The sequence below is a fragment of the Mya arenaria genome, chromosome 15 (assembly GCF_026914265.1).
Source record: "Mya arenaria isolate MELC-2E11 chromosome 15, ASM2691426v1".
Taxonomy (NCBI): domain Eukaryota; kingdom Metazoa; phylum Mollusca; class Bivalvia; order Myida; family Myidae; genus Mya; species Mya arenaria.
This window is the reverse complement of record NC_069136.1, coordinates 2,377,333-2,404,230: the sequence shown is the minus strand read 5'-3', so window position 1 is coordinate 2,404,230 and position 26,898 is coordinate 2,377,333. Positions and strand designations below refer to the sequence as shown.

General features: G+C 36.5%; 1 protein-coding gene across 1 annotated transcript; it reads right to left on the bottom strand.

Annotated features, from left to right (window-relative positions):
- Positions 1-1,525: 1,525 nt before the first annotated feature.
- LOC128219862 (uncharacterized) lies at positions 1,526-26,898 on the bottom strand. Its single transcript, XM_052927990.1, has 23 exons — positions 26,769-26,898; positions 24,713-24,793; positions 21,945-22,033; positions 21,573-21,735; positions 21,068-21,257; positions 20,028-20,277; positions 19,578-19,872; positions 19,065-19,215; positions 18,633-18,754; positions 17,802-17,961; positions 17,313-17,453; positions 16,684-16,801; positions 15,956-16,112; positions 15,097-15,447; positions 13,774-13,945; positions 13,416-13,546; positions 12,362-12,518; positions 11,980-12,080; positions 11,081-11,218; positions 10,375-10,551; positions 10,001-10,112; positions 7,418-7,543; positions 1,526-7,253 (listed from the first exon to the last, which is right to left on the bottom strand). The coding sequence occupies exons 2-23, from the start codon at positions 24,780-24,782 to the stop codon at positions 2,993-2,995; spliced, it is 7,632 nt and encodes a 2,543-aa protein (XP_052783950.1). The 5' UTR covers positions 24,783-24,793; positions 26,769-26,898; the 3' UTR covers positions 1,526-2,992.

Genomic DNA, 26,898 nt, shown 5'->3' with positions numbered 1-26,898 from the left:
ATACACGATACCTAAAGGTCTAATTAAGTTTTTTTTTGTTTTTTTTCTTTACATGAAAGAATGATGTGCAGGCCTGGGCCTTTTAATATTCCTAGTGTAAGCTGAGTCACTGATCAGACTATACAGGATCTGTCACGGATCCTCATTTAATACACAAATGTATTCAATGTGTTCAGGACATGTGTTTGTAAGCAAGCATTCCTGGATATCATCTCCGTATTCATCAGTGTGTGTATACCACGTGATAAATTGCGTCATAAATGCTACGCCGGAAGGCAATATTTTGCTTCGGATGAAAACTTTAAACAGTGATAACTTTCCTTTTTCTTCACCATTGTAAATACAAAACATAGCGCAGTCTACGCCGCCTATGGAGCCCCGCCTTCGGTCTTTCACCAGAGTTTGATTGAGAGTTAAGTTTCTTAAAACACTTCAACAATCCTTTTCACAATACGGCCGCCTGACGTAGCTCTGTCAGAACATTATTTTGGAAACAGTTTTATCGAAGTGTTTGATGAAACCAATCACATAATCAAACTTCGGTAATACAGCGAAGGCGGGGCTCTTTAAGCGGCATAGACTGCCCTTTTTATCTATTTAAAATGATAAAGTAAAAAAAAAAGTTATCTTTGATTTAAGTCTTCATTTTTAGCCAAATGTTGCCTTCTGACGTAGCATATATGACGTTATTTATCATGTGGTATACACACACTGTTCACTCTAGCTTTACGCGGAATAGGGAGATTGAATACAGTGGAAATATCCAGTAGGAATCACAACATAACCACTGACACTTGCTATTATTTAAATGGTGACGTCACACCCGGTTAGTTCAGTGTGTGTATACCACGTTATTAATTACGTCATATATGCTACGCCAGAAGGCACAATTTTGCTTTAAATGAAGACTTAAATCAAAGATAACTTTTTCTTTACTACACCATTTTAAGTAAAACAAAGGGCAGTCTATGCCGTTTAAAGAGTCCCGCATTCGTTGTATTACCGGAGTTCGACAAGGTAATTAGTTTAATCAAACGACGAACCAGTTTCCAAAATAAAGTTTTGTTAGTGCTCCATCAGACGGCCATATTGTGAAAAGCTTTGTCAAAGTGTTTTAAGAAACTAAACTCAATCAAACGCTGGTAAAAGACCGAATGTGGGGCCCCGTAAGCGGCGTAGACTTCTATATGTTTCATTTAAAATGGTGAAGAAATAGTAAATTCATCTTTGTTAAAGTCTTCATTCGAAACAAAATATTGCCTTCCGACGTGGCATTTATGACGCAATTTCATATGTGGTTTTAATACACACACTGTAGATGGCATCATAATTCGGTAGTGCGTCCATGGACTTTTTTCTGTTGAAATAATGTAATTGACGGATCTTTTCTTTTACTTTTTAGTTCTTTTGTTAGTTTGTTTTTAAATCATAAGGAAATGTCTTTTTTTTTCTTACGAAATAAATAAAAAAATGAACTTCTTTATTCATATGTACACTTCATCATTTATAAAAGCAAAATAAGAAATAGACGTATGACTTGCTGGAATGATACCAAGTAAGCAATATTTATTTCTTATTAAACAGTATACAAACATGTGGAGTGAAATTGCAATATAACATATGTGTATTCCAAGAAAATACAATACAACCAAAACTACAGGGCCAATCCCTGAAGTCGAAAAATCAAAAATAAGCCCTGTTTAGGAGCACAGACAAGGGCCAAAATGACAACGAACTATAAACACAAACATAATTATTAACATCACATACACATTACAAAGACAAAACACAACAAACACAAATACAAACACAATAGTTCAAACAAACCATACCCTCATCCAAAATTGCTTTACAGTTAAACGATGGGATTACCGCAATGAAATGGTAAGTGAAACAAGTCTACTGGGGGTTTATATTAGTTTGCATGGCAATAACCATATTCTTGTTCTATAATGTATTAATAATTGATAGAATTAAACATATATGTCCCACGAATATATAAGCCTTAAATCGAAAACAAGGTATAACTTGATGATGGACTGTGAACAATGTGCGTATGACTGAACTATAGAACGGATGTTCTCACAGAGAAATGGTGTTTCAAATTAAATTTTTCTATCACTGTTTGACATTTGTTGACGTTGTTTATGGTCCATATAGGGGTTGCATCGTCGTTATATTACGGGCATTTGTTGTTTGAATGTATACATGAGAATTAGATACAAGTAAAATAATAAAAATTAAGATCAAGCCAAGAACATTTGACCGAAATCATGGTATTTAAGGCACATGGAACAAGGCCATATAACCACTTTACGAGACACATAATTGTTATAGAAATTTTATCTTCACAAATGAGCACTTGACTTCCATAATAGTAATTGTACACGTTTAAATATAGTGAAAACTCCATATTTACACAAGATAGGCTTAGCTGTATGATTAAATTACAGCTGAAATACGATTAATACGTACGTTTTCAATAAAACAAACATAATTGGTTTATTTCTAGTTTATATGATAGAAAACAGGTCATAAAACATTCACCTTCGAATGCTAAGGTATGATGTTTGAATTACGTTATCATAGATCGCTGATTCGTCAAGCACATAAGCTCGCAGTTGATGTCCCTGGTGCAAAAACTAATCAGATCCCTTTTCCAAAACAAAGTGTAAGGTATTCAACAGTGTGCATTATATTGATCCATTGATAGGTAATTACTACAGTCATTTGAATCCTCAGAGTCCTCTGTAGGGCATTTCGTTTTAACGTAAGGCTTTCTGGATTCTTTCTCTGTTTTTAAACCGTTCATTGGTAAATAATCGTCCCCTTCGTTAGCATCGGCTCCTTCTTTTAAACCGTTCATGGGTAGATAATCGTCCCCTTCGTTAAGATTGGCTCCTCCTTTTAAACCGTTCATTGGTAAATAATCGTCCCCTTCGTTAATATTGGCTTTTGTCTTTAAACCCTTCATTGGTAAACAGTCGTCCCCTTAGTTGGTATTGGCTTCTGCTTTTAAACCGTACATCGGTAAATAATCGTCCCCTTCGTTCGCATCGGCTTCTGCTTTTAAACCGTTCATCGGTAGATAATCGTCCCCTTCGTTAGCATCGGCTTCTGATTTTAAACCCTTCATCGGTAAATAATCACCCCCTTCGTAAGCATTGGATTCTGCGTTTGAACCATTCATCGGTAAATAATCGTCCCTTTCGTTATAGTCGGTTTCTGCTTTTAAACCCTTCATCGGTAAATAATCGTCCCCTTCGTTATTGTCGGCTTCTGCTTTTAAATCCTTCATTGGTAAATAATCGTCCCTTTCGTTATTGTCGGCTTCTGCTTTTAAATCCTTCATTGGTAAATAATCGTCCCCTTCGTTATTGTCGGCTTCTGCTTTTAAACCATTCATCGGTAAATAATCGTCCCCTTCGTTATTGTCGGCTTCTGCTTTTAAACCATTCATCGGTAAATAATCGTCCCCTTCGTTATTGTCGGCTTCTGCTTTTAAAACCTTCATTGGTAAATAATCTTCCCCTTCGTTATTGTCGGCTTCTGCTTTTAAATCCTTCATTGGTAAATAATCGTCCCCTTCGTTATTGTCGGTTTCTGCTTTTAAACCCTTCATTGGTAAGTAATCGTCCCCTTCGTTATTTGCGGCTTCTGCTTTTAAACCGTCCATCGGTAAGTAATCGTCCCCTTCGTTAGCATCAGCTTCTGCTTTTAAGCTGTTCATCGGTAAATAATCGTCCCCTGCGTTATCATCGGCTTTTGCTTTTGAACTATTCATCGGTAAATAATCGTCCCCTTCGTTACCATCGGCTTCTGCTTTTAAACCCTTCATCGGTAAGTAATCGTCTCCTTCGTTATTTGCGGCTTCTGCTTTTAAACCGTCCATAGGTAAATAATCGTCCCATTCGTTAGCATCAGCTTCTGCTTTTGACCTGTTCATCGGTAAATAATCGTCCCCTTCGTCAGCATCGGCTTCTGCTTTTAAACCCTTCATCGGTAAATAATCGTCTCCTTCGTTATTTGCGGCTTCTGCTTTTAAACCGTCCATCGGTAAATAATCGTCCCCTTCGTTAGCATCGGCTTCTGCTTTTGACCTGTTCATCGGTAAATAATCGTCTCCTTCGTCAGCATCGGCTTCTGCTTTTAAACCCTTCATCGGTAAATAATCGTCTCCTTCGTTATTTGCGGCTTCTGCTTTTAAACCGTCCATAGGTAAATAATCGTCCCATTCGTTAGCATCGGCTTCTGCTTTTGACCTGTTCATCGGTAAATAATCGTCCCCTTCGTCAGCATCGGCTTCTGCTTTTAAACCCTTCATCGGTAAATAATCGTCTCCTTCGTTATTTGCGGCTTCTGCTTTTAAACCGTCCATCGGTAAATAATCGTCCCCTTCGTTAGCATCGGCTTCTGCTTTTGACCTGTTCATCGGTAAATAATCGTCTCCTTTGTTGTTGTCGGCATCTGCTTTTAAACCGTTCATCGGTAAATAATCGTCCCCTTCGTTATTGTCGGCATCTGCTTTTAAGCTGTTCATTGGCAAATAATCGTCCCCTTCGTTAGCATCAGCTTCTGCTTTTAAGCTGTTCATCGGTAAATAATCGTCCCCTTCGTTAGCATCGGCTTTCGCTTTTGACCTGTTCATCAGTAAATAATCGTCCCCTTCATTATCATCGGCTTTTGCTTTTGAACTATTCATCGGTAAATAATCGTCCCCTTCGTTTTCATCAGCTTGCGATTCGAATTTGTTCATCGGTAAATAATCGTCCCCTTCGTTACCATCGGCTTTTGCTTTTAAACCCTTCATCGGTAAATAATCGTCCCCTTCGTTATTATCGGCTTCTGCTTTTGAACTGTTCATAGGTAAATAATCGTCCCCTCTGTTATCGTCGGTTTCTGATATTGAGGTTTTCATCGGTAAATAATCATCCATTTCATCATGGGCAGCCTCTGCTTCCATGTAGGAATTTTGATTTTGGAAAGGCCCCATTTCTGCCTTTCTTTTGTTCGTTGAAATACACCACTTTCCATCGACATTTTCATTATGACCAACTGAAGCACCATTCTCTCTCTCGACGTTTTCATTATCCGCTGCTAAAGAATGCATCAGTTTCGGATTATGATATGTCTTTGCTCTGAATCGATCCATTGCGAAATAATCATCATCGCTTGATTTTTTGTTATTCTCCAAACACGAGTAACCTTCTTGGTAATGTTTGATATCATGTATGTTTTGTTTCATTGGAATAATATTTTCTCTCTCGGCTGCAGCATTAGCTTTGAATTCAGGTTCCGTTTCTAATCTGTATTTATCCATAGGTATGTAATCATTAGTTTTGTCAGTCATATTTGAATTTTTCGCCACTTTATTTTTAGAATTGTTTTGGTGCTTATGGTCAATATGCTGTTGCATTTCAATGCCCTTTCCATCTCTAGCTTCTGTGTTAACTACGAGTGTCAAATAATCGTCTGATCCTTCATCTGAAAAAATATTTGAATCGATGTTTTCTGCTTTAGTGCCCGTTTTTCCACCAGGAACTGGTGTTAAATAGTCATCGTCATCATCATCTGAAAGGTAAACTTGTTTATGATTTTGTCTTTTGTGTCCTTTTATTTGTTTGTTACCAGGTTGAATATGCTCATTGACATTGGAGAAACGTCCTTGTTCGATAACTGTCATATCTAAATAGTCAGCGGACGACTGTGATTTTAGTGAGAAACTTTCACCTACAGGAACACATCTTTTACTTATCGGATTAAGACCTAAGTCCTTAGCATTTTGCGGGGATTCATTACAACGTACGTTTTCTCTTGGAATCATGCTGTTCGTTTCATGCGAATGATTTTGAATTGTCAAATTATTTTTTGAATCTGGGATGCTAGGTGGATGCAAGTTATCCTCAACATATCCGTCAAAATAGTCATCGGGAAGCTGGTAATTGCTGTCATGCTTTGAAATTCTGATATTATCTGCTGCATCTACGTTTGATGAACAGTCAGGTTTTTGGCAAGCGGGATGCATACTGTCAAGTACACGCTGTATATCAACAGTTGATGGGTCGCTAAATTTGTGAGGCTTGCCTGCTTCCCCGCCGTGTCGTTCTGTTAAGTTATCATCTTCCACAAAATTAGGGTTTTCGTAATTACTATCTGGGTCATTATCAGGTGAGAAAGTCGATAAACATTCAGATGATGGGAAAGGGTGATAGTGGTTGTGTGATCGGTCATGATTCTGTAACCTTCGCTCAAGAAGTTTTGTTTCTTTAACCATCCCATGCTGATAATCTAGTGGCTTCATATAATCGTCAGTTTCAATCTCTTTCACATGATTTACACCTGTTGCAATTGTGGCGTTTACATGGAACTCCGTTCCTTCGGTAGATAAATCACGAGAGAGATCTTCAGAACTGGGAAATGGATGATAAACATTTTGTCCCCTGTTGCTTCCTGTTTTTTCATCAATGACTGGCAAATCATTGCGTTGCTGACAGTCGTTACCCGATCTTGAATTTTGTTTCTTGAAAGACTGTTCTTCACTAGTTGAATTATCAAGAGGACCTGGAAACGGATGATAAGTATTTTTACGCCTCCATCGTTTCTCGTTGCTCAAATATTCCATGTCCTTGCTGTCACTTGCCTCCATATAATCAGTCTCGTCGTTGAATTCGGTTTCGCCGCCATTGATCACAAAATTAGCTTGATGTGGAACAGATGACTCTTCTGTGAATTCTACTACTCCACAAGTGCATTCATCGTCTTCAAACGAAGGATTGACGAAAGAAGCGGATTGCTTATTAGAAAAACCTTCATTGTCATTCGCAAACGCAGAGAACTCATTATCTTTCTTGTACTTTAATAGTGTGGAATAATGATTTTGGGGATTTGCAGGTCCTTCGTTAATAGATTGTCCACGCATGGATACGTTTTGTGTAGAACCATAACCAGAGGCTACTTTTAGAGACCTCGACAATCTGTTTGATCCAAGTCGGTCATACTGATCATCAATTGAAATGTCATAGACATTTGAATCAAACGACACATAGGACAACCCTTTCGATAGACTTTTTTGGACATCCATTAACGGAGCGGTTTTTTCTCGGTCGGGTAGGTTTGGAGGTACTATCTGCGATGTAGGGAAAGGATGGTAGTCATTTCTGCCCCTGCTTTGTTTTTCGTGTTTCGTTGGAAGATCCACACTTTCTGCCAAAATCACTGTCTCGTCTAGATCAGCATAGCATTCGCTCTGCACTCTGAAACGATGGTCATTGCATTGTATATAAAAATCTACATACATTTTATATTGTTATTCTATATTATTTAATTATTTTGTTTTCTGATTTTCTGGGAAAATATTATTGAAGTGTTTCGGTATTTGTTTCACGAATTAAAATTGTAATTATTCGTACGTCAGTACCTTGAATTTCTATCTGCACTTTTGTTGCGAGCAATCGCGTTCGCCGGGTCGTAAACATGGTCACTATCATAGGCCAAAATATCATGACGATACGCAACTACGTATTGTTCATCGAGACGGTCGAACCTTTAAAATAAAACAAATAATGGTTAAAATATAAATAAATATGGAACATATATCAGTTCAGGATGGCATTGACGGACCCGTCGTAAGCGTAATATTCAATCGAAATACGACTAGATGGCTTTCGTTATATTTTGATTGATTCAAATCTTGAATATCTTAACAATATTAATTACATATATACACTATTGCATACATGACTTATTTCGTTAATCATTGTAACAAAATAGGTACTTAGATAATTAGAATAAAATGAAGACACTGTGCAAGGCATATCTAATAATGGTGATAGTTATAATTATACTGATAGCATAAAATGTTCATATCTTTTTGGTTATTGTGCAGCACGAATTTGTTTTCTTTTATATCAATTAGATTTTTACTGCGGAGACACAGATGTCTTAACAACTGGTACAACGATACATGCTGCAGTATCTCTGAATTATTAAGCATGTTTGCATATAAAGTATGCATGTTTCGTCGTTATATCGTGTTATTCAAATTACATCTGGGGGTGTCGTTTTGCTTATGTCGAACATATGTTCCGTTCACATTTCGACGTCATTCATTCTTATCTCTCACTTCGGTAATAAAAGCTTGATTCTCAAAAAAATGGTTCATATATTTGTTTTCGTTTTACAAATAATACAAAGTTTGGTAGCATCATCGCATGTATATGTTTAAACACTGAAATATTGACATGCTTCTACGTAGCTTATTATTGTTTAAATAAACATAAAAAAAAACTAAAATGTTAATTCATTTTGATTATGCTTGCAGTTACTTTAAAATACTGTCTTAATCTATAATCTCACCAAACATAAGATAATAAGATAGTAAGATGTCAGCAACTTGATATGATATTAAGAAAGTCTACGTATATTTTTGAATGGCCCTCGTAAATGAATAACAAAGAAACTGAGCCTTGGACGAAATAATTCTAAAATAATGTCATGTCGTTCGATGTTTCCATGTTGTTTCACTCAATTATTTTATAGATAAATGTTACTGTGGTACAGAAAGGAAGGTCCAGGTATATTACTACGATACAGACAGGAAGGTCGAGGTTTATTACTACGATACAGACAGGTAGGTCCAGCTATGTTACTTTGATACAGACAGGTAGGTCCAGCTATGTTACTTTGACACAGACAGGTAGGTCCAGGTATGCCACTACGATACAGACAGGTAGGTCCAGGTATGTTACTTCGATACAGACAGGTAGGTGCAGGTATGCTACTACGATACAGACAGGTAGGTTCAGGTATGTTACTACGATACAGACAGGTAGGTGCAGGTATGCTACTACGATACAGACAGGTAGGTTCAGGTATGCTACTTTGATACAGACAGGTAGGTTCAGGTATGCTACTACGATACAGACAGGTAGGTTCAGGTATGTTACTACGATACAGACAGGTAGGTACAGGTATGCTACTACAATACAGACAGGTAGGTTCAGGTATGTTACTACGATACAGACAGGTAGGTTCAGGTATGCTATTACGAAACAGACAGGTAGGTTCAGGTATGCTACTACGATACAGACAGGTAGGTTCAGGTATGTTACTACGATACAGACAGGTAGGTGCAGGTATGCTACTACGATACAGACAGGTAGGTTCAGGTATGCTACTACGATACATACAGGTAGGTTCAGGTATGTTACTACGATACAGACAGGTAGGTTCAGGTATGCTACTACGATACAGACAGGTAGGTTCAGGTATGCTACTACGATACAGACAGGTAGGTTCAGGTATGTTAATACGATACAGACAGGTAGGTTCAGGTATGCTACTACGATACAGACAGGTAGGTCCAGCTATGTTACTTTGATACAGACAGGTAGGTCCAGGTATGCTACTACGATACAGACAGGTAGGTTCAGGTATGTTACTACGATACAGACAGGTAGGTGCAGGTATGCTACTACGATACAGACAGGTAGGTTCAGGTATGTTACTTCGATACAGACAGGTAGGTGCAGGTATGCTACTACGATACAGACAGGTAGGTTCAGGTATGTTACTTCGATACAGACAGGTAAGTGCAGGTATGCTACTACGATACAGACAGGTAGGTCCAGCTATGTTACTTTGATACAGACAGGTAGGTCCAGGTATGCTACTACGATACAGACAGGTAGGTTCAGGTAGGTTACTACGATACAGACAGGTAGGTGCAGGTATGCTACTACGATACAGACAGGTAGGTCCAGCTATGTTACTTTGATACAGACAGGTAGGTCCAGGTATGTTATTACGATACACAAGTAGATCCAGGTATGTTACTACGATACATACAGGTAGGTCCAGGTATGTTACTTCGATACAGACAGGTAGGTCCAGCTATGTTACTTTGACATAGACAGGTAGGTCGTGGTATATGTTACGTGAACAATTTTATTATTGCTCTAGTGTATTTATCTATATGTGTTTATAACGTGTGTAACCGTACTTAGAAGATCTTTTCCTGTGTATAATGAAGGCCACGACTGCAATAACCACTAAAACCAAAGCGAAACTCGCAATGCCAATCATTAGCCAAGTGTTCGGCGGCTTTGATCCTTCTGTTAAAAAAAATATATATTCCAAATCTTCATCAAGGTTTCTACGATTTTCATAATAGTAAGTTCATATAATAAATTTAAAAAAAAGTTATATGAAAGTAACTTTGCAGTGAATAAGATTGCCTTTGTTTTTCTATGGGTCTCTATGTCCAGTAGAGGAAAAATAACTATTTAAGAGAACCCTTTAATGTAATGTGATAAAAAATACGTCACACTTTTATGTCTTCGTTTTGCATTTTTTTAATTGTGAGATAAAACTTACCCGTACATAATTCCTCGATCGAGGCATTCCAGCCTGTAGGCTGGCATTTGAGTTTGTAGGGCGAGACTTGCGTGAATCCGTCCGCACACGTGACCTTGCACAGAGCGTCTGGTTGTTCAGGGCAACAGTCATCCAAAACGGATATCGATTCTTCCTCCACTACCGGACATCTTGAGGCTGAAGAATTGCAAACTAAAATTGCGAGGGCGAATGCAATAGAGCAACAGACTCAATAGTTAATATTTGTCAAACAAAACATCCGTCTGTCTAAAGCAACGTTTCTTCAGGACGGATATGGACACCTCCTCCCGTTCAGTTTCACCAGAGGCAGTGTAAGGGCAGTACGATCAATAGATATACACACTTCTTACACTGAGCGTTCATCTGTTTTGAGAAATATTCTCCCAGATCTTATATTGCCTGGATCCCTTACTGCAAAACTCATCAATGCGGAGAACAAGGGCGATATTTGTGAATAAATTTAGGTAGAAACGTTACAAAATAACTACATTCGACGATGGTTTAAAATTTTAAATATGAATAAGTTCAAGCAGTACATCAGTGTTTCCCAAAATTGTAGAGCTTATACGATCAAATATTCTACTAAAATATATTTTAGGTTCATTATGTAGCTGTTTTGGTGGTGTAAAAAAGGCAAAAAAGCAGTCACAATCTACACATCAACTGTATTATAAGTGTGTATTACACTTCCTGCAGTTGGTAGCGTCGTTTAGTTCATCTCCAAGATCACAGGCGCACGTCCGCCCGTCCACTCCGTCTGGTAGGCAGATATCGCTACACTGACCATTGCATTCACCACATTGGGAATGGACAGAAAGCGGACCTGTATGATATTGCATAGGATAAAAGTTAGACATAATCGTTTATTTTATTAGTATTATCCGTTAACGTAGATCGATGTACACATACCGAAATACTTGCCGTATTTGAAGCCGAAACTTGAGCAGAAAATCCCATGTATAAAGGCCTATATTTTATCTGTACAGAAATTAAATGTGTTTTGTTTTGATCACTTAGTCGAATGAGTTAAACATAATGCATTTGACATCGACTTATTGTGTACGCCTTTAAAGGAAACCAGCTCCGTTTAGAAACAAACATATATGCAACGGAAAAGTATCGCATAAATTCAAAATCAAATTCGAATTCGGCTTATTTCCAAACATCAGATTAAAAAAATGGCTTAGATCTAGATGATCTATGTTTCAGAAGTATTTGATACAACTGCATACAATTTATTTAGTTTTCCCTCTGTAGAATTAATCTGAACATTCCGTATGAAGTTAAACGTTTCAAAATGTGCTTCATATACAAAATAATATTATATTATTTAATAGATTTCTTTAAAGGTTTTACCTTTATAATTACATTACCAAAAGTTCAGTACAAGAAGTGTTTCACAAATTAGGTTTACATTTGACTGCCTTTAAAATAGCTTTTGATTGTCAATACTGAAAAATACAGTTGTTATAACCATTGTGTAGATGGTTTCGTGACCTTAATGCAAGAACTCAATATCTGCTTTTATTTTAATATGCAGTTATTACGCTATTGCACTAAGGTGATGGTCTGATGCTTTCTAACCAGAGTGAGAGACGAAGAAGTTGTTAAGGGATCCAAGCAAAGGGTTCTCAAACACAGTCTTTTGCCCACTTCCATCTGACTTGGACATTCGTACGATTCTCCTATAAGGATAACACTGCTGCATTAAGTATTTATCTATTAAATCAAAAAGCGGATTCTGGCATTTGCTAGATCAAATTCCTGGCAGTTAAAGTTTGTCAAATAAAACTATATTAAAACATACAAACTAAAATTGGCTGATAATAAATCTAATTCGGTAAAAAAAGCATTCTTAAGTAATCGAAATTGGCAAAAACACATGTACATGTATTTATGAAATAGTTGTAGTCAATAATTAGAACTTATAAATGCTTTGAAATTAAATCATTATATTGGCCCAAACCTTCCTCTGTATGGGACGACGTAAACATACTCCCCCGCCACGTCTAACGCTATAGGTTGCAGTCCGCCATCGGAATACACCATTTTCTCCTGCCTTGTCTCAATGGCATATCTTCCGACCTTGTCAGTCTTAGCTTCACACCAATAAAGACTGTCACCTTCAAATTCGGACTTTTTGTTATTATACTTTAATCTTGATTTTTGAAAGTATAAATAACTCAATGAAAACTACAGGGACAGGCCCAGTAGTCGATAACTTTAATGAAAAAGAAAACTTGCTAGAGGCACAAACGTCGCACCCAAGAGACGGGGGGCAACATGTACAAACAACACAGACAGACCACGCATGCGTCAGGTTTATTAATAAATATTGGGGTTAACTCTGGTATGTTGATATTAATCAATTAAACATTACTGTCTTCAATACAGTTCGATCATATTGAGACTGCTGTGTTCTTACGTTGGACTTAGTTTTGTCTCTGAAGCCCTTTTGTAAGAAAGCAGCGGTCAATTGTATAAAACCCTGATAAGTTATCCATACATTATATTTTGGCTATTTTCACATTTAAATTATTTGATTGGACGATAATAATTATTGGATAAATATTGACCAATCAATGAACATTTTGGCTAACTTTAACCAAACCAAAGAGTTATCCAGTTTTATACAATTAGCTACAGTAATCTAATCAAATGTATGATACTTAAAATAAAAACACTTTAGAAAAAAACGCAATTCCCCAGTGGCATTAAAATCGTTCCTTTGCAGCACAGAGGTATAGCAGGTTTAAACATTTATTTGTAATTTTGCGTAATTTTATGCATTGAACGATATTTTCAAAAAATATTGTTGCACGTTATGAACTATAGGTAAAATGTTTAAATGTACCTTTTGTAGCATGCTTTCCATGTTCTAAGTATATGCAATTCAAAACGTTACTATAATTTAATTTGGTTAACACATTAGATCGATAAACGCATTAAAGATCCGCTTTAAAAACTCAGGATAATTCAGCATTATTATTTGCATAATTTCGTAGTACAGATATAACTACCTGTTTCTACATCGAAAATTAGATCGTCAATCATACTCTCAGACTGTATCGCTAGTTTTCTGTTGGTTCTATCCATGTTGGCCAAGAAGATCATCCATCTACCAGTCTGTGTGGCTATCCAGGCCATTTTTCTGAAAATGTATCTTAGTAACTAAAGTATCTGCTATTTCGGCACACTTGATAGAGTTAAGACATCGCTCTTTATCACTTGTATGTACAATAGAAGACATAGGTATGAAGACATAATTAAATATCACGCTTAAACCCGTTAATAAGCCTATAAGAGTAAGATATCGTTATATATTCTGCTATTCTAAATCGTCTAACATTATCTGTATTAAATATATGTTGTACAAACCCATGTGAAGATAGCAGCGCGATAGTCTTCATTTCTATGTTTTCGGTCAGCGAATCATCAACAAGTTCATGTACTTTTCCATTCTCGTTGATCACATTTATTTTGTTTGCCGACAAAACGTAGACATTACCGGTAGAGGAGTCAATAGCCACATAACCGTTTTCCATCATATCTGTAACGAAAACCAAATGTAATGTGTTTCCAATGAAAATAGCTTACAAATTAGTATAACGCCACTTTGAGCAGCTCTTCACTTTGTTTTATTGTCGGGGTTTGACTGTTAGATGTATGGAATGGGATATCCATTAATTTATACATGTACATGTAGTTTAAAGCGGTCATCCCCGACCCCATATTTGATGTCCGGTGGTATGAACAGTCGCTTGGCATCAAACCTTCCCAGGTTTCCCAGGTTTGATTCCCGACTCAGGCGTATGCGGGTAAGGTTTCCCCAAAAACAACAAGACGGCAATCATGCTTAACACCATTACATTTAATCACTGAATAAAATCTATAATATAATTTTTTCACGACCCATATAATTTTAACATGGTTAGAATTAAACCTTAGCCATTTTGTGAACTCTTGTTTCGATAACCGTCCCAAGGCTGTGACCAGAACATGCATTTATAATGATATGTGCGTGTGGTGTGTCTATATTGTTTGTTAACTGTGTCGTTTCTCGTTCAATGTTTGCTAGGCATTAGCCGTGTGTCATTATACTAGCTTTGTGTTAAATGTTAAGCTTATGAGCTTGTCTCTATACTAACCATTAGTTTAAAGGATTTTAGTCGTAACTTCGATTATCTTGAATCTGTATAAAGAGCACTAATGGTAATACATCATATTGATCTTATTTCCTTATCTCTGTGCTCATTTTTAATGATGGTTAAAGCTCATTTCACTCAAATTTGAAGCAGAGTAATGGAACTATGATACTAAGATAATTTCAATTTAAGACTAAGAACTTCATTGAAACGCCCCTCAATATTTTACAACGATTGTGAAGAAAGCTATGATAGCTTATAGTAAGTCACTCTCGTTGGCACGATGTTTCGGGGGAAACTGGAGTACCCGGAGAAAACCCACTTGTCCGGCTTCGAGCCAGGGTCACCTTTTAGACAAGGTCGCCTTGGTGAGAAGCGAGTGCGCTAACCGGACAACCTTACTAACCATTGTATAATGCGAACCTGTGGTTAAATTATTTTTAAAGAAATGCAATCCGATTTTTGGTGAATTGAATAGTTGATGACAATCTGCGTCATGTTTAATTAATACTTTGTACAAATATGTATATCAATCCATTACATGAATATTTCTTACTAAATTCGACAATTCTTTCATCATTTTGTCCAAGCTTCTTGACTTTCACTGTTCTGGTAATCGACTCATCAACCCATGCAATCGTAGACGAGTCACTGTCAAACGCCAGTGACACAGGAGCGTTGTCTGTGTGTATGTCCACAGCATACACCTCTGACGAAAAGTCTGTTTTGGTCGCTTGAAAAAGACGTCCGTGAATTTGGTCAAGAATGATGAAATATTCGGAATCCAGTTTTCTTGTGGTGCAGTTCTTCTCGTTGGACAAAATATACCCAACTTTGCAAGCACACTCTTCTGTCGCATTTGAAATGCAATAATGCTGGCATCCACCGTTACGTACGTCACATGGACCTTGAAAAAAGAGTTCACAAGCATTGTTATAATCTTATCATTGTTTTATTCATATTGTTCTTAATTGTTTGCGTTGTTAATTGTTTTCTGTTGGTGTGTCAATTGGCCTGTCAGATCACTCTCAGCTACTTCGAAAAATAGACCACGGCCGGCACATTTAAAGTTCGGTACATCAAATAACATACAACGATGAATTAATAGGTATGCCTTTTAGGTTTTTTTTTTAATGAAAACAATATATTAGGAAGAATATTATAAGTTTTAAAGGCATGCGTTTGTTGAATCTGAATCTGGGTATAACTTTCGGAGGTTCATTTCCTAACCGATACGGGCATACTGATGGCCACTAAAAAGCGGACTAGGTTTGCGGCTACTGTTCTGACCTGTCATAGTATTATCTATTGTATTGTCTCTGAATGTCGAAACTCGAGACATTGAGGAATATTTGTCTTTAACTTATATCAATATCATTCTCACATGATTTATTTATTCTAAAATCTTTAACTACCCGTTTCTGATGGTTGAAGCGTTTTATCGTATACATGCATGTCATGGACGAATGTGTCGTAGATTGACGAAAAGCTCGTGTAAATCATGGACTGGTCACCTTCATACAGCACATCAAATTGGCGCTTAGCCTCCTCAGTAGAAGAGAAGATAAATTGCTGTAATGAACAGATAACTGCGTATTTAGGTGTCCACCCAACAACCGTCAGTGAGATTACTTAATTTTCATTGGCCTTGCCAATATTTACTTAAAATGATATGTGTTACTTGAGTAATGGCTTTGCTGACTTGTGACTTTGTGTGTCTCGCGTTAAGTGATTGTTTGGCCTTGATCCATGGGGCTTTGGACAAGAAGTAGGTTAAATGTTAGCCTACAAGGATTGTCCCTATAGCTTCGATTGTCGATTGTTTATTTAAATTTGTAGTTACATAATATGAATTGAAATCTGGCATTCATACAATGATATCAAAATTGTTGGCATTTAAATAAATATAAGACATACAAGAGTATTCGAGGGATTAACTCTAATTGTTTCATGGAAATGTAATTTAATGCTGAGTTTAAAGTTAACCATTGACCGCGTACTTTCATTGAGATTCAACATTGCAAAGATTTTAATATAAAATCACATTTTGTCAAATAAACTCTGCTGAACATGGATTCTATTTATATATCCTTATAAATACGTCAAATATTTTAAGAAGTGTTGAGCATAAGCAGTAATTTACTTTATATGGCGTTATTGCATGGCGTTTCTTGCCTCCGTTTGTTTCCACTTTTGGTATCTGTTTTCTGTCACCGAGAGCAAGAAAGCCTATGAACCCACCATCATCATTCCAGACTAGCCTGTGAGAGATCATACAATTCCGAATATATATCATTTCACAAACCTGTTGTTATTTGCAATGTTAGGGATATACAAAAATCAACTTTCAGCTTTATTTCCGGAGAATAAAGTCAAGTGTAAAGAATAGTGATACCTCTTTTATCCAGCATTACTTACGAGTTATATTATTATGCTTAATGCTACCCTCACTGAACATGGTCCAAGTAGAAAGTGTATTATTTACACAATTAATATTATTTTGATAACAGTAATGTCATCACAAACGTAGTACTATTCATAACATTCCTACTTTTATTTCCAAACTTGAATTGAAACAGACAAGCTATTGATGATGGTCTAAAGAGCCAAGCAAGGAATTGTGAAATGTATTGAAGGTAACGCCATAACAGTCATGTTTGTCTGTGCGACATTTTTCACAGACATGAACATGATATACGAAACATCAACCTTACTTATGCGTGATATCTCAATAGCATGTATTCAGTGTAAACAAAACATGATAAAACATACCTTTCCTGAAGTCGGTCGTACTCGAGGTCAGTTGGTCTTCGCAAATTGTTAACCTCCACTGTAGTTACAGTTTCGGTAGCAGCGTCATAGACATTAAGCTCGAATGAGTCGTCTCTGCTTCTTACCACGAAATATATTTTCCTAGAAACGATATATATTTTAAGCACTCTACGAAATGAATGATGAGTGAACAGAAACAAATATGCATTTGACTTAATACGTTTTAGAGTTACGAATATACACGGTCTCGAAGTAAATTTATCATGTCGAAGTTAACCCAAATGGTTTATATGACCGTTATCAAGGTCAAGCTAGTAGCCCAGCCCCGTTGTTTACGCTCATGTGAATGTTCTGAACAATATGACCAAATAATCAACCAATCACTTCTAGTTTCAGTGTTGGTGTGTATTTGTTGCTTCCGAAAGGTCGACCGCTTGTTCATGTGTGTCATCCTGTGGTATTATGTAACATAACTTAATAAAATCTCACCTGTTGAGTGGATCTACTGCCAAGTTTGTCAGCTGTCCATTTTCTCTTAATTTCTTGAGTTTGATAGACGTCTCTGTTGAGTAGGGCTTGATAAAATGTAATGCAGATGAGTCGCTTTCGATCCAGTACAAAGTGCGGGTCAGCCAATCAAAATCCATATCTGTTGAAATAAAACGGATTCTAGTATTAGCTTTTGTAAAATACCTCATACAACAAACAAACAAACAGCGCATAATTCCTCTTCCTAAAATACATAGAGGATATTTGTTTATTTCAGTGTAGGATCGTATTTTATTTCACGAGTGTCATAGAAAAAAATATTTTCACGAGTAGCGATTTGAACAATGATATTACATTCTTTTAATATTCGAACAGTTGTTTTCCTCTGTAATTTGTTTGGTATGAAAGCAAATGTTCAAACATTCAGCTTAAAGATTAAGAAAACGTTTGAAAAACGGGATAACCATTTTTCTAATAAACGGTAAGTTGTTAATATCCAAATATATCTATATTCAAATTTATGTAGCATTTCTTTAAATTCTAAGTATTTTGTTTGCCAACATTTTCTGGTTAAAAGTGAAGTGTTCTGTTTTGATCAAGGGGAAGTTACTACCATGGATTTTAAAAGTAGTTCTGAAAGTTGATATTTTCACTCCATATTTTGCAGTGAAAATACCAAATCGATATTTTCAGTGTTGTTATTTCACTGATAAAACTCCATATTTCATCGAAAAGCATGAAATAAATTGTCTTAATTGGTCTTTCGCAAGTTCAATATATGAAATCCATCATTTTGATAAAAGTCAAACAATTACAATGGCATATACTTGCCGGTAATTTTCGTTCCATTTGAACTATAAACCGTTCGTTTTTCGGAAAGAAATGGTGTTTGCATAAGGATGTGCGTGCTATTGGTGAAAAATATGTTCCGCCCTGCTGTATCAATTGAAAATCTGAAATATTATACACAATCATATATGGTGAAATCTTAGGAGATTGTGCTTTCGTGATACAAGGAAGCTTCTGTATATTTGAATATATGTACATGTTCAAAAAGCTATGAAGTATTTACAAATGTATGAATGTTTGTAGTGCATTTGAACCATGCGCTCTAAAACATTAAAACTTTTCAAAAGAAACGTCGGTTAGTTGTGCACAATAAGATTCTTCTTTTTTTATATGGATCGAATGAAAACGAAACCGTATGGTTAATAGTGCGCTGTAAGTAAATGATATAGCGTCATAATACCATTCACTGTCTACCTTGTGATCTCTCCGTACGAGCCCCTTATCACACTGCAGTTGTAGGGGAACCCCTTGATTGAGTCGTGGGCGGTGAAAGCGTTGATGGCGATAGCGCAAATAGAGTGAGAGTTGGTAAAAAGAAGGTGTCTCTCTACGTTATAGCCTCCATCTATATGAAATTAATAAAACTTGTCATGGTGTATTTGTATCTTTTTATTTGATAATAAATATGAATGTGAACTTCCGCATTACTTATTATGTGGACACATTTCATGGACTCTTACGTTTAAGATCATATTGATATATAAAAAGACTAAATATTGTGTAATGTGGAACTGAACGAACTTGTTAAAAATACAAAACCGTCAAAAGTTGGCAAATATCTGAGTATTTCAAAGTTAATATTGTGAGCATTCAGTTTTCATCTTTACTCGTGCGAAATTTATCCTTTGATATACGCGTAAATAATTTCCTTATCTTTATGATTAAATTTTGGAATATAAAGAATAAAAAAAACATGCCCAACAATACCATAACATGCTCGTCCTTGGAATCTGTCCAAATCATATCCATCTAGGCACAGACAGGCAGTATTGCCATTATCGTCTTCGTGTATGCATATCTGGCTGCAATTGGTGTACGCGTTCTCACACCTCTCTCCCAGCGGATCTCGTGGTTGAGACGCCCTGTCATATACTGCCACATGGTACAAAGTTTTGTTTTGTAGCACTCGGTGTGACTGATCTTTCCAGTTGGTTGTATGTATGTAGCCGGTGTATGTAGTGTTGGCAGTTTCGCGATAGAATGCCGAGTAAAATACGTAGCTCTGAAATTGTAAGCGCGTTATACAAAATATAATGGAAACTTTCACCAGCAGTGAAAAATAAAATTCTCAAGAAAAAAGTTTACAAAATATACCGGTCCCGACCTTTAAGAATTAACTAAATTCCGTGCCAAACCCCATCACATCGATCTGGGTACCTGATAAACATCTATTCCGTAGTATTGCAAGCCGTTAGAAATCAGTATATTCCTGCCAGTGCCGTCAAAGTTACAGAACTCTATGGTCTCCCTGTCCTCGTCCGTCCAGAAGAGTTTGTCCCCTTGGTTGTCAATGGCAAGTGCCCGCGGGGTGATAAGGCCCTGCCAGACAATAACTATTCTGCCATTCCCTGTCATGTCGGATCGTTCAATCTTTGGATGCTTGCCCGCGTCGGCCCAAAACAGGTAACTGCAAAACAATCAAGTTAAGTTTTTGATAGAATGGCAATCACATTTTATAAAAAACGAGTGTTAGTTTCGATTTCCTAACATGTGCTTAGGGGCGATTTCACATTATTTTTGCAGAAAAAGTAATAAGATGAACCTTTTTAATTTTTAGGTCAGTTGGTCTAAGGGCAAGGTCGTGGTTACCTTGAGCTGAAAACTGAACTAGACTCGGGCCCAGTGACATCACAATTGGTCGACGACATCCTGGTCATGACCAAAATTTGAACCCTATTCATGTTTGTGTTAGTGGGTCAATGTCAAGGTCGTGGTTAGTGGTGACACAAGTTGAAAATCAGTTTAGGATCAACACTGGAAGAACCCTGGGGCCCAAGAACTTTAAACTTGATAAGTAGGAATGTTGGTCATGACTTTTAGATGAACCCCTTTGATTTCGAAGTCAGTTTTGTTAAAGGGCAAGGTCGTGGGAATCTTGAGCTGATCATCCATTTCCATTCATCATCTAGCGAACGCTGGGGCCCAGAGACCTCAAACATGGTAAGCATGTTGTGCCTGACCAGTGAGTGGACCCTATATCACTATTTCATCCGAAATCACTTTGAGCAGGAAATCCGTTTTCAACCAATAAAAATGAATAACGCTAGCGCCAAGGGACCCCAAACTTAGTATTCCGGTTGGTCATGACCAGTAGACTTTAAAGTGTTCCTGTGACATACCTTGTTTAATTGTTTAACAGCAATTTAGGTGCTAGCCAAATTATTATTCAGATTATAATCGATCGGGACTTATCTCACTATTTATGTGGATGTACAACGATTCCTGTTGGTGTTTCCAGCTGATGGTCAACTATAACTTTCATCCTGGTATCCAGTGAGTTGTGAGAGGTTATGTTTTTAGGTAGCGCTTTCATGGCTATCCAGCCGAACCCGGCGTCTGTCCAGTATACATTACGGGCTCGCCAGTCTATAGTTACTTGGCCAACCCCTATGTGAAAGAATAAAAGAACGTAAACAAAAGTGATGAACATATCAAGATGATTCAATAAATAAGGACCTTTTTTAATCAAAATATCAGTTAATTAACATATAATTGTAAGTAATGTTTAAACATTGTATAATTTGTTCAAAATCTTCTGCTATGCATTACAAGTATTCTTGAGTAAGTAAAAGTTGATAAAAAACAATTTATGGTTTTTTTTTCAGTATTTCAGCCATTTCTTACTCATTAACGATAATATAATTATTTCAAAAAGACAAAGTGTGTTTTCTTGTTGCTTCATATAATCAAAAACATGTCTACCCTTGGATGTTCCAACGTAGAAAAACGCTGCCAATTCCTTATTCAAATCCACGATGACAAGCAAATTGTTCCCGGGGTCGCTGATAATTGCATGTCCAGTGTGGGTGTCCACTGCCAAACCATAGCCCATGGAAAGTTTAGACATGTTCATGCTATAAATTGTCTGTAATGGAAATGTTGATCGGTTGATAAAATTAATGAATTGAAAAAACGTCTTACAGTTTCAAAACCACAACCCAAACAAAAACAAGAAACATTTATAATATGTCATGATGCGGGACACAGATCGAGCTGTTCTCGGTTTTATTTGAACTGTCCCGATATAGATGTACGCGTTTTTGCACAAATGGGAAGATGTTATCTGTACATTACCCATGGATAGTCCGTGTCTTCAACCCATTCATTTAACTTGTCTGTCAAGTATGTTTCGCTGCTTTTCGAAGTCCATACTAAAGCTTTATCTACAAAATCAGCAGAATCAAACATGTGCTAGAACGTTGAATCCGAACAGAACAGAATGTTTATTTAATTTAACCATATATAGAACGTTATATAATAGATAATCGTTATAAACACAAAGACAAATATACATATTTAATATTGCATGCTTGAAAGAACAAAATAAATTATTTTGCAATATGTTATTTATCAACTTATACAATATCGCGAAAAACCCTAAAGCTAATTTATCAGTAGTGAATGTGAGGAGGTCTTTATGTGTGATTTATATATTCAAGTCTCTTATTTTAAAAGATTTGGTACAGAAATTACTTAATCTTACTATCAGAGGTGTATTGTCAGAATTGGGTTATGCTATAAGTTTGACCATACTTAGATTTCTGACATAATATTTAGGAATATAATTCTGCCTTATATCATTATACATTGAACAAACTAACACAAAATGAAAGAGACAAGCACGTGCTAGAACGGTGAAACCGACGTTAAATCAAACGTGTGTTAGAACATAAAATCCGACGTTAAATCAAACAGGTGCTAGAACATTAAATCCGATGTTAAATCAAACACGTGCTAGAACGGTGAAACCGTCTTAGAATCAAGCACGTGCTAGAACATTAAATCCGACGTAGCTAGAACGGTGAAACCGTCGTAGAATCAAGCACGTGCTAGAACATTAAATCCGACGTTAAATCAAACATGTGCTAGAATATAAGTATCTATCATGTGTTTCCGGTAAGGATAGGAAAATCCGACCCGAGGGCACGTGCGTAAGCCGGTAACGAGGCTTGCCGAGTTACCGGTCACGCAGCGTGCCCGAGGGTCGGATTTTTTGATCCGGAACGGAAAAACATGATCGATATTTTTTCTTGCATACCTAAAATTATGAATTTGTGGAAAAATGACGTAGAAAAAACGAACTTTTGTACAATTACACCAAAAAGCGCGTGCGACGTTGTTTACTGACGTCATAGAGCGCAGTAATTTTAAATAACTAAAAATAGCGTTTTTTACGATGAATTATTTTTTATTTTAATTAAAAGTCTTGCAAACATATATATTTGATTGCGCTTTATTGAAATGGCATACTATATCTTTCATAAACCATACTGAAATAAATGAAATAAGAAGTGGCGCGTTGTTGCGCGTGACTCATCTTACATGGGGTATGTAAGATGGGGTTTTCCAGCACTGGTCACATGACCGGAAACACACGTCCGGTATGCAAGAACATTAAATCCGACGTTAAATCAAACACGTGCTAGAACGGTGAAACCGTCGTAGAATCAAGCACGTTCCAGAACGTGTGAACCGACGTTAGTTCAAACACTTGCTAGAACGGTGAAACCGACGTAGGACAAGCACGTGCTGTAACGTTAAATCAGACGTAGAATCAAGCACCTGCCAGAACTTAAAAACCGGCGTAGAATCAAGCAAGTGCTATGACTCTAAAATCGACGTAGAATCAAACATGTGCTAGAACGTTAAATCCGACGTAGAATCAAGCACGTGCTAGAACGCAAAAACGGACGTAGAATCAAACATGTGCCAAAACGTTAAAACCGACGTAAAATCAAACACGTGCTAGAATGGTGAAACCGACGTAGAATCAAGCACGTGCTGATACATTAAATTTGACGTAGAATCAGTCACGTGCCAGAACGTTAAAACCTACGTATAATCAAGCACGTGCTTAAACGTAAAAAACCGACGTAGAATCAAACACGTGCCAGAACGTTTAAACCGACATTAAGTCAAACATGTGCTAGAACGGTGAAACCAACGGAAAATCAAGCACGTGCTGTAACGTTAAATCCGACGTAGAATCAAACATGTGCTAGAACGTTAAAACCAACGTAGAATCAAGCACGTGCTAAAACGTTTAAACCGACGTTAAATCAAACACGTGCTAGAACGGTGAAACCGTCGTAGAATCAAGCGCGTGCTAGAACATTTAATCCGACGTTAAATCAAACATGTGCTAGAACATTAAATCCGACGTTAAATCAAACACGTGCTAGAACGGTGAAACCGTCGTAGAATCAAGCACGTTCCAGAACGTTTGAACCGACGTTAATTCAAACACTTGCTAGAACGGTGAAACTGACGTAGAATCAAGCACGTGCTATGACGTTAAAACCGACGTAGAATCAAACATGTGCTAGAACGTTAAATCCGACGTATAATCAAACACGTGCCAGAACGTTAAAACCGACGTTAAATCAAACACGTGCTAGAATGGTGAAACCGACGTAGAATCAAGCACGTGCTGTAACGTTAAATCAGACGTAGAATCAAACATGTGCTAGAACGTTAAAACCGACGTAGAAACAAACACGAGTTAGAACGTTAAAACCAACGTAGAATCAAGCACGTGCTATAACGTTTAAACCGACGTTAAATCAAACACGTGCTAGAACGGTGAAACTGACGTAGAATCCAGCACGTGCTGTAATGTGAAATCCGACGTAGAATCAAGCACGTGCCAAAACGTTAAAACCTACGTAGAATCAATCACGTGCTAGAACTTTAAAACATGTGCTAGAACATTAAAATCGGCGTAGAATCAAGCACGTGTTAGAACATTGAAACCGACGTTGAATCAAACAGAATCCGAAAATATTACAAAATCTGAATACAGTTTAGATATACCGTATACGTGTTTTGTTTTGTTACCTTACCATCTATTCCTACTGTGCAGGATATGCAGATGGCCCATAAAATAGTCGAAATTATCAGTTCTTTGGCCATTTTTGGCAGTTCTGAAAAGCACTACATGGGTTATAATTATTTTCATAAAATTGTATGAGCTTTTATTCATATGTCTTTGTACGATCCCCATTGATTAAAATCACGTTTTAAGAGCTTAACTTTATGAACATTTTAACATGTAAACTACTGAATATGAAAAATATTATTCAAACAGTGCTCCATTTATTGTATGTTTTAATTGTTTTTATTGTTTTTACCGAATACAGCTCACCTTGATTTCAAACTAGGTTAAGCTAAGATTCCGTGTTAATGTCAATTTAACATTTACAGTTAAAACAAAGTGTTAAATATTAATGTTAGGAAGTTAAAAGTGAATAAGGATAGAAGACACGGAAAATAAATTGTGTGTGTTTGTTTATAACAACTGTTGAAGTACATGTTTTTACATTTACGCAGTTTATGTTTTCTTTTGGAAACGCATATTCAATACTACAATAAAGATTGATATATCAAATAAATATTCAATTTTCATCTAGGCGTAGGAAGTGTAACTCTAACACAGATGGTTTTGAAATGTTTCCCATCGTTTTGTTATATCACGTTTGCTTTGATTTGATTGAAATGGTGTTCAAAATCCGATTTGGAATTTTTTTAAAAATATAATGAAGCTTTGGACACGTGAACCTGTGCACTGCAAACTAATTATAACTCAACTTCCATATTAACAACTCCAAACACTTGGCCGCAGTTTCCTTCTGTTCGGTCGGTCGAAGTATAGGTAGGTCGGTCGGTCGGTCGGTCAGTAGGTCGGTCGGTCGGTCAGTAGGTTGGTCGGTCGTTCGGGCGGTCCTACATATGAGAAAAAACTGCCAAACAATTGCTCCTTGCAAATATATATTTCTACGAAATTGATGTCACTTCAAAGCTCACTATCTGGTTGAAATGAATTGTGATTTATATAAAAGTAAAGGAAACATATCAAATAATTAAAAACAAAATTGAAAATATCAATGTGCTATATAGTTACGTCAAGAGGGTAAATTCAATTCCAGAATGTTCCATAATGTATGACCTTTGTAACCACAGCAACCATTATTTCAGTACGTTTGTATTGTAATTGTATACAAAATATTTGAATAACTTTACAGAAACTGTTTAAAATTTCCATTGAGTTTTACTAAAATACATAAAACTGTTTTTGTTTCATTATGACAGTCCGCGAAATGTACGGATGTATGATGGCGTATAACTGCCGTAAGATAACCTGTTAAAGTTCGCGAACTGGTATCTAGTTGACCAGTTATTATTTTACTTATTTAGTGAAATTGGATAACCATAACTAGTTAACATGATAGTGTTGTACAGCTAAAAATGGTAACAGGTGGCAGTTCTTGGCACTTTCAAGCCTGTTTTTAGTCTTACAATATTTATCTAACAAAATAAATCGCGAAATTTAACTAGTCAGCTAGATAATGATCGCGAAAAATGTAGTGGTTAACACGAAACAATTCGCGAACGCTTTTAGGATATATTACGGCAGCAATATGCCATCATACGAATGCTCCACGCAGAAACAAACTTACGTTGAGGTTTGCACCGGTTAAGGGAAGAAATGCTGGTTTTCAACAGGGTCCATGCCTAGTTATCACTACTTAGGTATTATATGACAGTATATTAAACACAAATATATTTCTATCAGTAACACATAAATATATTGTATTTTCAGCATATGTTTATGATAAATATGTTTTAATCATAACGGACTACTTAAAAATATATCTGTAACTTAGATGTCACCTAAACAGCTCACTTCTATGTTACTATTTAAAACATGCAATAAACCTAAAGCTGCCAATTGACTAAAATACAAACACACACTTTTCAGATTTCTCCATCGCCTTAATATGCAGTATCTTAAAACTTTTTTGAATTAGCTTTTTTAATACATTTATGAAAGGATGAGTCTGTTCAGCCATTAATATGTAGAACAAACAAATTTAAAACTTAAAAAAACATAAACCTTACCTAAATGGTATCTAATCTATTTATCATCGTCTTAACCATTTTGAGATTTAATAAAACTGGCTTTTAAACAACTGCGCACTTGCATGTGTAGACAAATTTATGAGCGTTTATCATATTTAGGATATGTTTT

Bases quoted from the DNA above. Each gene is read 5' to 3' on its own strand.
- LOC128219862 (XM_052927990.1), bottom strand. From the start codon at position 24,782: ATGGCCAAAGAACTGATAATTTCGACTATTTTATGGGCCATCTGCATA. The intron at 18,755-19,064 runs GTAGACAGTGAA...ATAATATTTCAG, and splicing joins TCGTACGGAGAGATCACAAG to ATTTTCAATTGATACAGCAG. The intron at 16,113-16,683 runs GTAAATTACTGC...TGTTCATTACAG, and splicing joins ATGCAATAACGCCATATAAA to CAATTTATCTTCTCTTCTAC.